The 12,894-nt window shown below is 43.0% G+C and overlaps 1 protein-coding gene across 1 annotated transcript in view; it reads left to right on the top strand.

Annotated features, from left to right (window-relative positions):
- The first annotated feature begins 2,614 nt into the window (after positions 1–2,614).
- LOC128304371 (chaoptin) overlaps positions 2,615–12,894 on the top strand; it is a 45,439-nt gene continuing 35,159 nt past the window's right edge. The window contains exon 1 of the mRNA XM_053041552.1: positions 2,615–2,846. Within this exon, the coding sequence (XP_052897512.1) occupies positions 2,615–2,846 (232 nt within the window). The remainder of the gene's footprint in view (positions 2,847–12,894) is intronic.

Here is a 12,894-nt window from a genome sequence, read left to right as displayed (position 1 = left end):
TGTTTTGACACAACGTTGTGTTAATTATGGCACAATCAGCACGGTGAAACCGGCGCACGATTGCAGCACCTTCCGTTTTGTGGGCTAATTTTTCAATAAAACACAGTGAAATTGCTGTAGCAGATTATTTTGTTGGCTTACGCTCGCCAGGCTCATTAATTCTGTTTTAGCACTCTTACGACAACGATAACGATTACCTTAAACAACCTCAAAACGACGGCGAAAGATGGTTTTGCATTTGCTGGGCCCGGTGCACCCGCGGCAGGACCGCACGAAAGCAACACCGGCGGTTTCCCAGGCCATCGAAATTAGCCAGCAATATATCAAATTTATCCCCTTGCCGAGGCTCAACGTGAAAAATTCCCTATCCAGAGTATTCATTAATTTGAAATTCATTCCATGTTGTACTTTTTCCTCGCTGTCCGGGTGTGTGGTGTGGTGGGCACGGTGAGACCGGCGGGAAGTTCAGCAGCGCTCAGGAACAAAACCGACACGGAATAGATAATAAATATTTTAACAATTTTGTCCGTGCAACTGAAGGGGATGGGCATAGTTCTCTTTCGTCTCCACAGGACCAACCATCACTGGAGTCAACAGTGTAGTTCACTATGGCGCTTTCTAGGGGTAGTAGTGAAACTCAGGCTCAGAAGCAAATTCCGACTACGAAACCGTCTGCTATTGGTTTCGCTTTGCCTTGATGCGATCCTTCACGGTGCGCCAGAGCCCCGTAGCATCACTAGCGTTCGCTGATAAATACTTCTCAAAAAAAAAAAAAACAACACACAGCCCGCCAGTCGGAGAAGCAAAAGCGAACAGTAAGGCGAAAACCGAGACAAAAATCGAACGTATGCTTGCCCTAAATCTCGTGGGATTCTTACCCTTTTGAACCCCGCATTTCACACCGACAGGGCCCCCATTGCCAGAGAGCGTCAGCTCAATTTACTACCCAGCTAACGTTGGTGGAAACTATTTAAACATTTCCTACCAATTTTCAACAGTTTCAACCCCCTAGCGGGAGCTCCATGCCCCGTCCCACGATCGGTTTCAGCGCACTGCAGCAAATGGAGCAGTTTCCGGTCATTCGAATAGTTCCGTGTGCCATTGCTATGTATTTCACCCGGGAAATTCTTTTTTAATTACCTCGCATGTCGGAGGTTTTCTTTCGCTTGCCAGCGCTTTTTTTTTTGGCCAATGCATAGGAAAATGCACTGGGACGGGATGGCTGGTAAAAGCATCAATTGCATTAATTTTACCCGATGCTGAGAAAAATTCAAGAAGCTAAGCGTCGGGGAAGCAGCATTGCGCTGCAGCGTAATGATTTTATTTGATACTCAAGACATTTCTATGGCATCCGAATGCGCGGTAAGGACAACCATATCAATTTAAATGAAAGTGTGCACAATGGGACGAACGGTGGGGGCAAGTGATTTCACTGCTGCAGGTTTTTTCCAGCGTGTGACACTCATAGATGATTGCGTTGTAGATGCGGACTAACAGTTTTAGTAAGAATAAAATTTCAAAAATATTTTAAATACTTTGACCATCATGAATATATTTTTATTCGATCGTTTCGATGTTCAATGAATGAAAAAAAATACTAAGGGAGAAAAGAAATTATCAAATGGAAATTTGTTTCTTCGTTGAGAAGCGTTAATTAATAATTTAAAAAATATTACCGATCATGTACAGTGTTGCGGCTATTTGACGCTGGAATGATTTTCTCGAAACTTGATGTAACAATATCATTGCAATTAAACAACAGTATAACACAGTTTTTTTCCAATCGAATTCAAATTTACCGGCATTCCCGTAAAGCGCAAAGTTCTGTGAACTTATTTTTTTCAAGCGCTCTCGTTACCCAATGCCCACCAACCATCCGCGCACTCGATACGTCATTGCGGTCCTTGTTTTTACAAACGGCGGCAAATGTTGTTCACAGTTTCTGCGAAACTTCTTGACTTACATCAAACATTCGGAATCATGCGCTTGCTTTTCCCTTTTTTTTGTTTCGTCCACCTGCTCGACACGTGTGTGATATGGTTGCGAATGCGGAGATTGCCCGCCGTTCGATGAGTTTCGCTTCAATGAAGGTTGAAATTTATTCGCAATTTCGCCTTCTCCTGCGCTGCCTGCCCTGCCCTGCTTGCGCTTTTACAAAACATGATAAATGGGTTACATTTATCATGTAGTGTATACGTGCAGACTCAAGGATAGCTATCGAGTTGGCCCGAAACTAGACTGTTGAGCGGGGCGTGGTGTAGGTTTCCGGGTTTTTTTTTTTGCGATTGCATTGGCAAAAGGGAACTTTTACAGTACGAACGCCAGCAGCAAAGATTACCTGGAACGAGTGAATTTGTGTTTCAAAAAGTTTCCTCCGAACGAAGTTTATTAGAGGATGAGAGAAAAAAGTTTTTTCGTTCAGTTTCGATAACCTATCCCTCTGTTTTTCGGGTTCCGAGCCCGCTTAATCTACGTTCGCTACAACTCTGTGTCTTATCGTTCTCGTGCTTGTTTCCATTTTGCATTTGCAGGCCGTGCTTCGGCGGAGCTACAAATTACAGGACAAACGGTTCAGGCGTCTTCACACTCGACCAACAACGAACGGCACAGCACCATGGGGCCGGCCACCGTTCGATCGGGTGCGGACATCGTTAGCATACTGCTGCTCACTGTGATACACACGGGGACGATGGGCTGGAAGCTGGATAATCGAAACATCATGTACACTAATCAGGACATCTCGTACGAGTGTCCAATCAACACCATGTGCCGGTGTGCGAGTTTACCCAACGAAACCGCACTCCTCGAGATCAACTGCAACGAGGTGTCACTTTACAAATTTCCCGGTAAGTTAATGCGCAACCAAAGTCCACCCTGCCGGTGGGCACCCTTCCGTTGGGCATCCCTTATGCGGCACAAAATTGCATTGTTTATATTCATGGCGGTGACATTTGCACGAAAAGGCAGTATGAAGCAGCCGTTTAAGATAACATTTTAAATGCAAACAAACAACAGTTTGTCGGGGAAAGTCAACTGCTCGCTTAAGCGTGTGTGTGTGTGAGAGGGATAGAAAGGGGCTGCTACTCAATTATTGTGGGCAATGTTTATTCATCGCACTCTGCAGAAGATTTGGCCGATACGGGCGACCTGGCAGGCTTTTAAACAAGATTGCTTTTCACCGGCCAAACACGGCCCGCCTGACATCGTGCGTATCGAAATTTTATTGAAGAATAAATATTGACCTTCAAGCGTAGTTTGCTGTCACTGGCTCCCAACTGATCGCCGTGGACCGGGGGAGGTGCGCTTCTGTTTTTCTTTCGCCACCACGCTGAAAGCGGCCCGCAAAGGGTGGCAACGGGGGTAGTTCGGCCGGCGACAGTAGATGTAAGAACCTTTTCCCTGTGTTCCCGGCTGGTGATAATCTACCGGAACGGTGTAGCACGGTGAATTTAAATTCTGTTCACCTTCACTGATAGGCCTGCTGCTAACCAGGCAGTGTCGGCCAGAGTCTACCGGAGTGTCAGGCAGCCAGGTGCTGGCAACGTACTCCCGGGGTGAAGTTTAGGCATTCTAAAGGGCCATCCAACGACACGCTTCATTCGTCCCGAGTGGACGGAAGGTGGATGGGTTGTTGGCGCCGTTTTCCTTTTTTTTTTCCTCACTCAAATCCACAACCCAAGGACCTTTTTTCGCTTTCTTGTTGCGCATTCAAGGGTACCGTGTTCGCGTGAGCTAGTAAATTTGGGTTTGTGGCCGGGTGTGTTGCCGATGAGAGCAGGTGAACCGAAGTCTCGCTACCGAGCAGATCTAGCTCTACCAAACAACCTTAAGCAAATATCACTAACAAGCTAGTCGCACTTCAATCTTCCCCGAAGCGAAAGTGCCCTTTTCCCGGCCGTTGCTGGTCGGGTGTTTAGAAGGGAAGCTGAGACAAGGTTTCACTTCACCGCGGTCCCTCGTCAGGTGCCGGGACAGCAACTTCATGGTTCGTTGTGTAACTGTGAAAAAGTAGGTTCTAGTCAGCTTTTCAGAACTCAAACACACACACACGCTACCAGACACAGTGTTTTCGGGCCCCGTTTCGGTGCAGGAGTTCTTTAGAGCGCAGCGCAAGTTCTGCTTGTTCGGCCCTTCCGTTTCGCTACTTCTGCCGGACGTTTCTTGTTCTTGAGTCAACTATTCTTCTCGCATCTCCCACAGTGCGCACACTTTCTTTTGCTGAATGGTGAGAAAAGAATTCCCTCCCCCCTTCCCAAAACCCTCTTTCGGCGAATTCCGCCCACCTGCTGACGAAGAGTTCGTTTGCTTTCATTCCAGTAACATTGCAAATAAGCGGATTGGGATTGTTTATTTTGACATTTTGTAATGTTGCGATTTTTTTGCTGCTGCTGCTTTCCGTACTTCAGCGCTATCCTCAGCCTTGCTATTGACTTACGGAATACAAGTATCCCCTGTATCGTCACAACTTTCGCGAAAAACTTCTCTCCGCCTGCTTTGCAGCAAGTGTTGAATCCCTTCGAGAGTCTTGTTAGTGCCAGGTCGTTGTTTGAGGGATCTTAAGTGGTTGTCCTCTGTCGATCTCTTTCCTCCGCTCAAACCAGGTGAAGCGTGGGGAGAAAACTTCAAATACTGGTAGTTTTGCTGAGAAATCAAATTATTCTTCGGTAAAAGTCAGTCAATCTGGCCAGCTTGTGATGATGACGGCACTGCTACCACTACCTGACACGAACTGGGTGAGTGTGTGTGTGTGTGTGTTGCGAAATGGCGCATCATTACGATCAATATGTCGAAGTGGCAAAATGGAAGACCGCAATTTGTGCAACCAAGCTGTGTGTTTCGAGTGTGGTGACAAACTCGTTATTTCCTGTGTACACACGAATCGTCCTGGGGTGCTGGTTTGACTCTATTTGTTTACTCCCGGGCATGCCAAAACCATCCGATGGGGTTGATCGTACCGTACACGGTGTTAGGGGAATGAATAAAACGCGCAGCTATTTATTCGTCTGTTCCGCACGAAAAAGGTACGAAGGGCCAACCCACCCAAACACACACAACACAACACACATAGATCGATGTGTGGCAATACATGAATACGAATCATTTCATTCGGTACGGTTGGCACGTGAGAAGGAGGACCATCGTAGCAACATTCGATGTCCTTTCGGTACATTCTGTTTATCGAAGTTAAAAATGGAATTACGGTGTGTGTGCGAAGATGTAAGGTTTCATGTTTTGAGTTAACAAAATGTTGGCAAATTGACATTTGAGAGAGGGGTGGGGGTGGGGGGGGGGGTGGGTGGGGGGGGGGGGGGGTGGGGGGTTACACAAATCAACTATTGATTTGTGTAACCGTTTACGTCATACATTCCGTCCGCCGTGATGGCATTATTTGTGATTTTTTTTTCGATTAATAATACATGGTATGGCCACTTGGAACCATAACGGAGGTATTTATTAGCAAAGGAAGGAAGTGACATTAACATTATGGAAAGGATTGTCATCTACCAATGTTATGGGATCTTTGTGGCTTTTTATTTTGTTTCTAGTGAAATCATCAATCATTGAAAAAAAATGAAATGAAATGAAATGTTGTGAAATTATTACACAAAGAAAGTCCCCCTATGCATATGGTGGGATTTGAAATTTGACATGTGTTACGATTAAGTTCGAAGTTGTCAAACCGTTGCTGCTAATTGCTGCTCTTTTTTGTCGTGGAAATTTAAAATTTGCTCTGTTCGATCTATTGCTCGTTAGACGAGAATGTGTTTTACATTTTCCATATAACAATGAAATTAACAATTTTCCAGTAAGTTATAAAATATCTTAGGTTTGAAAATAAGTTATTTTTTTTACAAATAATGCCTAAATTAGCTTGTTCAATCTGCTTTCAATTTACGTTTACGCCCAATAGAAAACACCCCATTTGTTTTTTGGGTTCACAGATGTAACGATGTGCTTAAACATTACTACAAAACCAATAAAAACCAAACATAGTAAAAACTGTGTGTGTGTGTGTGTTTGTAACAAACCTAAAATTATCACATAATCACACGTTCAAAGCTGGAGATAGGTGCACGCTAGTAAATAACCATCAGCAAGCGTCTCCATCAAACTGTCTCGTAAAATACATTCGACGCCATACGGCCACCATGCAATCCGCGCTATCGTACATTATTAGTGTACAGTCCGAATGTCCAGTGCCATGGTACCGGGTAACGGATGGGTCTGTCTGGTACTGCTGCTCGTCGAGAGCCTAACATTAGCTGCTGTAAAACCGGGGGTGAAATATGGCCAATGAAATATTGAAATGCACCATAAAGAAGGTGATTCCGATCATCAGTACGCTCGCTCGTACACGGTAGCGCACGGAACGTGCAATACGTTCCCCCGCGTGATGGTTCCAAAGTAAAACAAAACAAAAAATAGGTGGGAAAATGGGCGTTGAAATATACGACGACAAGACAACACGGCGCCACTTAGCCGTTTTTCGATATCCCAATATAACATAATCCTTCTCGATCCTGCAAACTTCTGGTGGAAGTTCCCAGTGATGGGAACAGCGACGTTGCACTTTTTTATCCGACCCCGTTGCGGGTGGTTGTGCTTCGGTCAAATTGCCTTACACGGTTCGAACTGGGGAAGGGCAAATGTTTTGGCAGCGCACTGCAGCTTCGTTTCGGTATCGGCAAGGCAGCAACATCATGGGAAAACAACATCGGAATAAAAGCAAATTTATGTAATGTGCAGCAAGCTCCGGCAATGATATCTGCTTTCCTCCATTGCCCAACGATTCAGGTAGCTGCTTTACCGATTCTTTCAAACATTGTCACGAAAAGGGCGAAACTTGATCCTTTTCTATCCATCCGTGGCGTTGGCAGGAGGGGACCTTACACCGACCCTCCTTTTCTACCGCCCTCCAGTCGCTGCTTCCCCTGCTTATCTGTGTTGTTCTTTTCTCATCCCGAGGAACATCAAACGAATAACGCTTGTTCAAATGGTTTCAAAACAGAACAGAAATAAAACAAAGATACAAAATGGGAAGTTGGCAACCAACCTTAACCCTCCACGTCCGGTGGCCGTTGGAGAGGATGTGGAGGAAAGCTGGTTTTGGTTCTTTTAGTTCCGGACAAAAAAACAAAGCAAACCGTTTTTGTCATCTTCATCTTGCTCTTCGGGGTTGCACGTTTCCGTTAAATTTTCACCAACAGTGCAAAATGGGGAGAGCATGCCACCGAGCTACAGAGATACAGTCATCAAATGGTACGGGACCGAGGGCACTAGGGCAAAGCGACCCATCCGGATGGAAATGGGGAGGAAAAACTGTTGTATTTCGCACCGCCGCCGGAGTTTTCTTACCGGGTGCTCCGGTGTGTTTAGCAAACGGCGGGGTTCTTTTGAAGTGGAGGGATGCGTGCCAAAGGTGCCATGATGTCTTCGGGAGGGGCTTGCTACAAGCTACCGAAATGGCTGAACGAGTTTTTGTTTCGACAACGCTTTCAAATCTTCGGGCACTCTTACTGTAAGCTTACGGTGAACGTACATTTCCCGGAAGTAGTGTGCATTGTGGTACGGCGAAGCCTTATGTTTGCCAACAGAAAACCTGACGATGAGCTACATTGGGGTACCCAAGAGAAAAAAAAAGCGACTACAAAACATGACAAACATGCTCTCAGTAGGTGGCAAATTGTAGCTACTCTGTTGTTTTAAAATTCATCTTCACTTGGTGATGGGATTTCTTCTGGTACAAGTGACATTAACTCACCTGGGGGGAAAAATATAAGAGCTTGGACATTCTGCACAATACGAGTTCCATGTTTTGCAACTGAAATTCTATTTTTGGTGTACAGAGAGCAAAGACCAAATAAAGCGGATGTATTTTTTTTTACATGTTATTTCTCTTATTATATTTTACCTCATATTTAATTAGCTTTCTGATGCTACTTTAACACCTTATCGAAATGAAATGCCTATTTGATTTATACTTCCGAATAAAGGATTTCTTTAGACGATTTTGATGTCGTCTAAGTTAGATAAAAGCACTTACTGTATTATGTACCAACAAAGATTTTATTTTTTGTATGACACTGTACGGTACGAAAAGTCGAAACAATCTTCAACATTCGACGTATTTTGATGAAGATTATGTTGCCCCATTGCGCGTTATGACTTCCAACATTCATGCTGCTCCGTATCGTAAAGTCGCCCTGTTGAACATCCTTCAATGCCGGTGCATGTTTGCATATGTATGCGTTTTGCTGTACACCGTCCTAGCAAGAGTTAACCCAACCAGTGCAATGCAGACAGCAACACAAACAGCGCGCTCATAGCGTAAAACAGCAACAAGAACAACGCATAAAACGCCGTACATCAGCAGGTCCCCCGAAAATGGACCACAAAAGCACAAACAAACAAGAAACAAAACCAGGGCGTACATAACGTCTATGTACATAAACACAATTCACAGGCATCAGCGCGGTCGCTGCTTTTCACGTCTGTCACGTGTGCCTGGCCCACCGGTAAGGCACGGGCGCGCGCGACCATCGTGACGAGCCCGATACCCTCATGTGCACACGTATGCGGATTCAAGGTTCATGCGGCTTTAGGCGGAATGAAAATATAAATAAACAAACAATGCGAACATTTATAAATATGTATAAAGCAGTGAAAATATTTGCATGACATTTTGGAATATTTTTGCGCTCCGTTACCAGATTTAGAACCGGTCGATGCGATGGTGGCCCGACAGCCAGATATAACCGAGAGCATTTTGCGTACGCGTAGGCTTTCGCATGGTGGCGGTATTTTTTTTTTTTCGGTGGCTTAAATAATCGATGGCAGCGGCAATGGGATCAGCCAGAACCAGCGATTTGCGTGCAATGTGATATGCTTACTGGTAGCTTTAAGGATGAGCTAATACGACAAAGCATTTTTTTTTACATGCGCACTGAGCGCGTATGTGTGATGTCATTTCCTGCGGTTGTGAATAGAAATTGTGACAAGCTGTGAGTGGTGACAATGCCTTTCAACACTGAAAATAATCATAATAATCATCGGTTACGAAATTTGGAGCTATGTTTCGATTAATATAATTGCGCTACAATTTTATAAAAGATTCGAGCGAAGATGGAAATATTTTGTTGGATCTCTTATAATCTTTTAATAGCACTTTCGGAACGAAGTCAAACACCAGTTTTAAAATATCGAGCTCTACCAGCCAATCACCGCAGGTGGTACACTCGGTGTGGAATTTTTAATCCTTTCTACATAATCCTTTTTTTTGTGGCCACCATGATCACTGGCATTGTGGCACATGGCGGCTGATATGATATCCTGCAGTGCCATACCGGTTTCCGTATGCACTCCATCGATTTCCAGGACACTTTATCGGATCGCGTGGAATAGGCATGGTGATAATGCGATATATTCCTCACTTACGGTGATAGTTGCTTTGGTTTATTTTTGTGTCGCTCTAGCATTGCCTTCACGAACAGAATTGCATATGATAGACGCAAAAACAGAGCATTTATCATACGGGCCTACACCCAGCGCCGCACACCACATCCATTCATCCATCGATCAATATAAACGTCGAATTGTGGTGTGTGAAGTAGCAGATGCAGACATATGACGCTTACACAGTGGCGCTCACGCAATGGTACGCTGTGAAACATGTTGTTTTGGGGTTTCGTGGCAAATTTAATCACATGCCCGCCACGCACAACAATGGCAAACGCACCGGGATTAACGATTAATGGTAGAATGGGGTTTTTACGCGAACGTTTATGATACCTTCGCCGAGGTTACAATGAAGCTTTTTCTCTCATGCAACTACTTACTCACTACACATTGTCTGCACGGTAAACAACTTGTGCATGATGTTTTTTGCGAATTCCATTTAAGAACTGCTGCAAAATTAGTGTTTGTAATTTGATTTTTTAAATCCTTGTATACTTGCACTTATCCTACGGAGTATAGCATTAATGTTTGTCTGCAGGTGTTATAAACTTTATTTGTAACAGTCAACATCTTTCGAAATGTATAAAACAAGTACTACAAACATTTTTCGTAATAGTCTACATAAGCTTTTTTACAAACTTGAGTAAAATGTCAACAATGATCAATTAGGGCTCATTCAATTATTACGTAACGCAAAAATTGTCAATTTTCGACCCCCTCCCCCCCTATTGTAACAAAACGTAACACTGGACGCAACCCCCCTCCATTAATTACGTAACATTTGGATGACCCCCCCCCCCTCTTGTTTTAAAAAAATGAAATTTTCTTAAGTAATCTAGTAATGCCATCGTATTCCGACTAATGCAACATACCACACATACAAACATACTACAAAATAAATTTACTACTCACGCCAGGCTAATTTGCTTGATCGTTGCTAATACTTTAAAGCGGTTTTAGAACCTACTTTAATCTATACAGCTACGATTCTGCATACGATGCTTCATTAACCATGTTTGTTTTCAGGCTGTCCGTATCTTTCATCAATATAATTGGCATCATTGAAATGTACCAAGTTAACTAAACCAAGGTTGGATAGGTTCTGGATAAAGATATCAATTTCCAGAAGACGCTTTGTATACTAATCTTCAACATCAGAAATCCCAAACGGAAGATTATTATTCATTCACTAATCATCCATTTAAAATTCTTAAAAAGCTCGTTTGGGAGTTTACATTTCATAGTACTATGGCGAATCGATGTAATCTGTTAAGAACAAGAATTCGTATGTAAATTATTTATCAGTACTATTCATTTCTTATTCCTCCAGCAACCTTTTATTTGCGTAGTTGTCTTCTGTTAATTCTCATTATTCATTTACTTGTTTGACTAACTTTTTTTTATAAAACACAGATTCAGATAAAGGAACTAAACAAATGGCGAAAGTATAAATACATTCGTTGGTAAAGTAGATTTAGTGAATAATTTTCAGTTGAACGAAGCTAGGAGTATATAGAACTTATATAGCTCTAGTACTTTCATACGCCTCCGAGACATGGACTTTGCCCAAAGCTGACAAAACCCTTTTAGCCGCGTTCGCGAGGAAGATGCTCAGAAGATCCTGAGTCCCAGTGGACTGATTACGGCATGAGAATGACACCCGACAACCCTGACCATAAAGCCGTTTTAGGTCATCCACATGGACAGAGGAAGCTTGGTAGGCCCAAATTAAGTTAGACCGGGATTATGGATTGGCTAACGACGGCGCTAGACTGTAGGTGGTTTAGAGGACTTCTGCAGCAGGCCACCACGAAGTGCCGGAAAACTCAAAACTCAAACCCATTGTTATCATTTAAAACCCAGTTGAACATCATTAATTTAGAATGACAATAAAAAATTGCGTTTGGTTAGGAAAAAACGGTTAAATTGAATTCATAAGAATTCATTCGTAAAATTCAGCATAATTAAAATTAACTATTATAGCTGGTATGCTGAGTTCAAACAAGGTCATACAAGCACCGAGCACGATGTTGCACGTCCTAGTTGGCAAAAGTTATTTATTGTACCGTGAATGAGCTTTCGAGCACTAAATGATATCGAATAATTGACTGATGTATGGTTAATGATTGATGTATGATTATATGAAGCTCTTTACGATAGTGGATAACTTGGATGCATCATTCTGAGTCTGTTTAGAGCTTTTTTAGTTCAATGTAAGTTTTAGGAGTCGGCCATGCTTGCTATTTGACAATGGATGCAAACTGGTTCCACTACAACACAGAGGAATCCAAAATCACCATCTGAGTAGACACCAGAAGTTCTCAATGAGTAGGTATAAGAAGATATCAAGAGACTTGACCTTTAAAGAATCGACAAGTAGATAGGTAACATGGAATTTGAATAAAAATCCCTTAATTAAGTAAATTTTTCATACATATACTATGAAGTGGGAATCTAAGTATAATCTTATTATATGTTACGTAACAAAAAGTAAAACCCCCCCTCCCCCCTATGTAACAAATCGTAACGCTGGGACTGACCCCCTCCCCCCCCTATCAGCGTTACGTAATAATTGAATGAGCCCTTATAGACTAATTTGAGCTTTTTATTGCTCAAACGTATTCTCTGCCTAACAAAACAACCTGTTTTCTCTGAATTGTTCCTAATCTCTGCTCGGCAAACTCTTCAAACATTTCATTCAATTATACTGCTAGCACGGGACAATAAATCTTGTTGAGCAGATCTCCGAGTTCGAGTTCACGAGTTGTGCCGTTGTAGCAATCTCCATCTGTAGTACCGTATAATAGAATTCGCTCTGAAGAGTCTCCGAGGAGGTTTGTGTTTTTGTGCCATTGACAATTCCATCAGCAAATCAACCACCCACGAAAGCTTAGCTATTTGTATGCCCTGTTCACGTTGCGTGGTGGTAGTTTTTTTTTCGCAAAAAAGGCAAGTGACAAATTCAATATTAAATTTACTTAATTCACACCAAACCTACGCTGCACAACGTGCCATCCAATGCGAATGTCATTAATTTTATTAAGATGAAAACTGACTCCACAATTGGGTGCCCTCTCCGAAGGATAGTCTATTGTAGTCACTGCCAAGTATTGACGGCGAAAGCAGTCTAGGGAGGGCACCAGAAAGCAATCAGACTTGGGGCCCAAAAAAAAAAAAAGGATCTTGCTAAAATTAACCGGCGGAAAAAGTTGATGACAACGGACGTCTTCGACCCAAATCACATAATTTCACCCCTTTTAGCCGCTTGAGAATTCGTAAAAACACGTTGACCCTGAGTACGCTAAAAGAGGATTCGGGGCATTAAAAGAGAACGTAGCTTAAGAGTCTGCTACCCAGTTTACGGTACTTTTGGGATCGGGTTAAAACTTTTCCTTTACTTCGGACTTTACGCGAAGAAAACATCTTTTTCCGTCAACC

Source organism: Anopheles moucheti, chromosome 3 (assembly GCF_943734755.1).
Source record: "Anopheles moucheti chromosome 3, idAnoMoucSN_F20_07, whole genome shotgun sequence".
In the NCBI taxonomy this organism is placed as follows: domain Eukaryota; kingdom Metazoa; phylum Arthropoda; class Insecta; order Diptera; family Culicidae; genus Anopheles; species Anopheles moucheti.
This window is presented reverse-complemented; position numbering and strand designations above follow the sequence as displayed.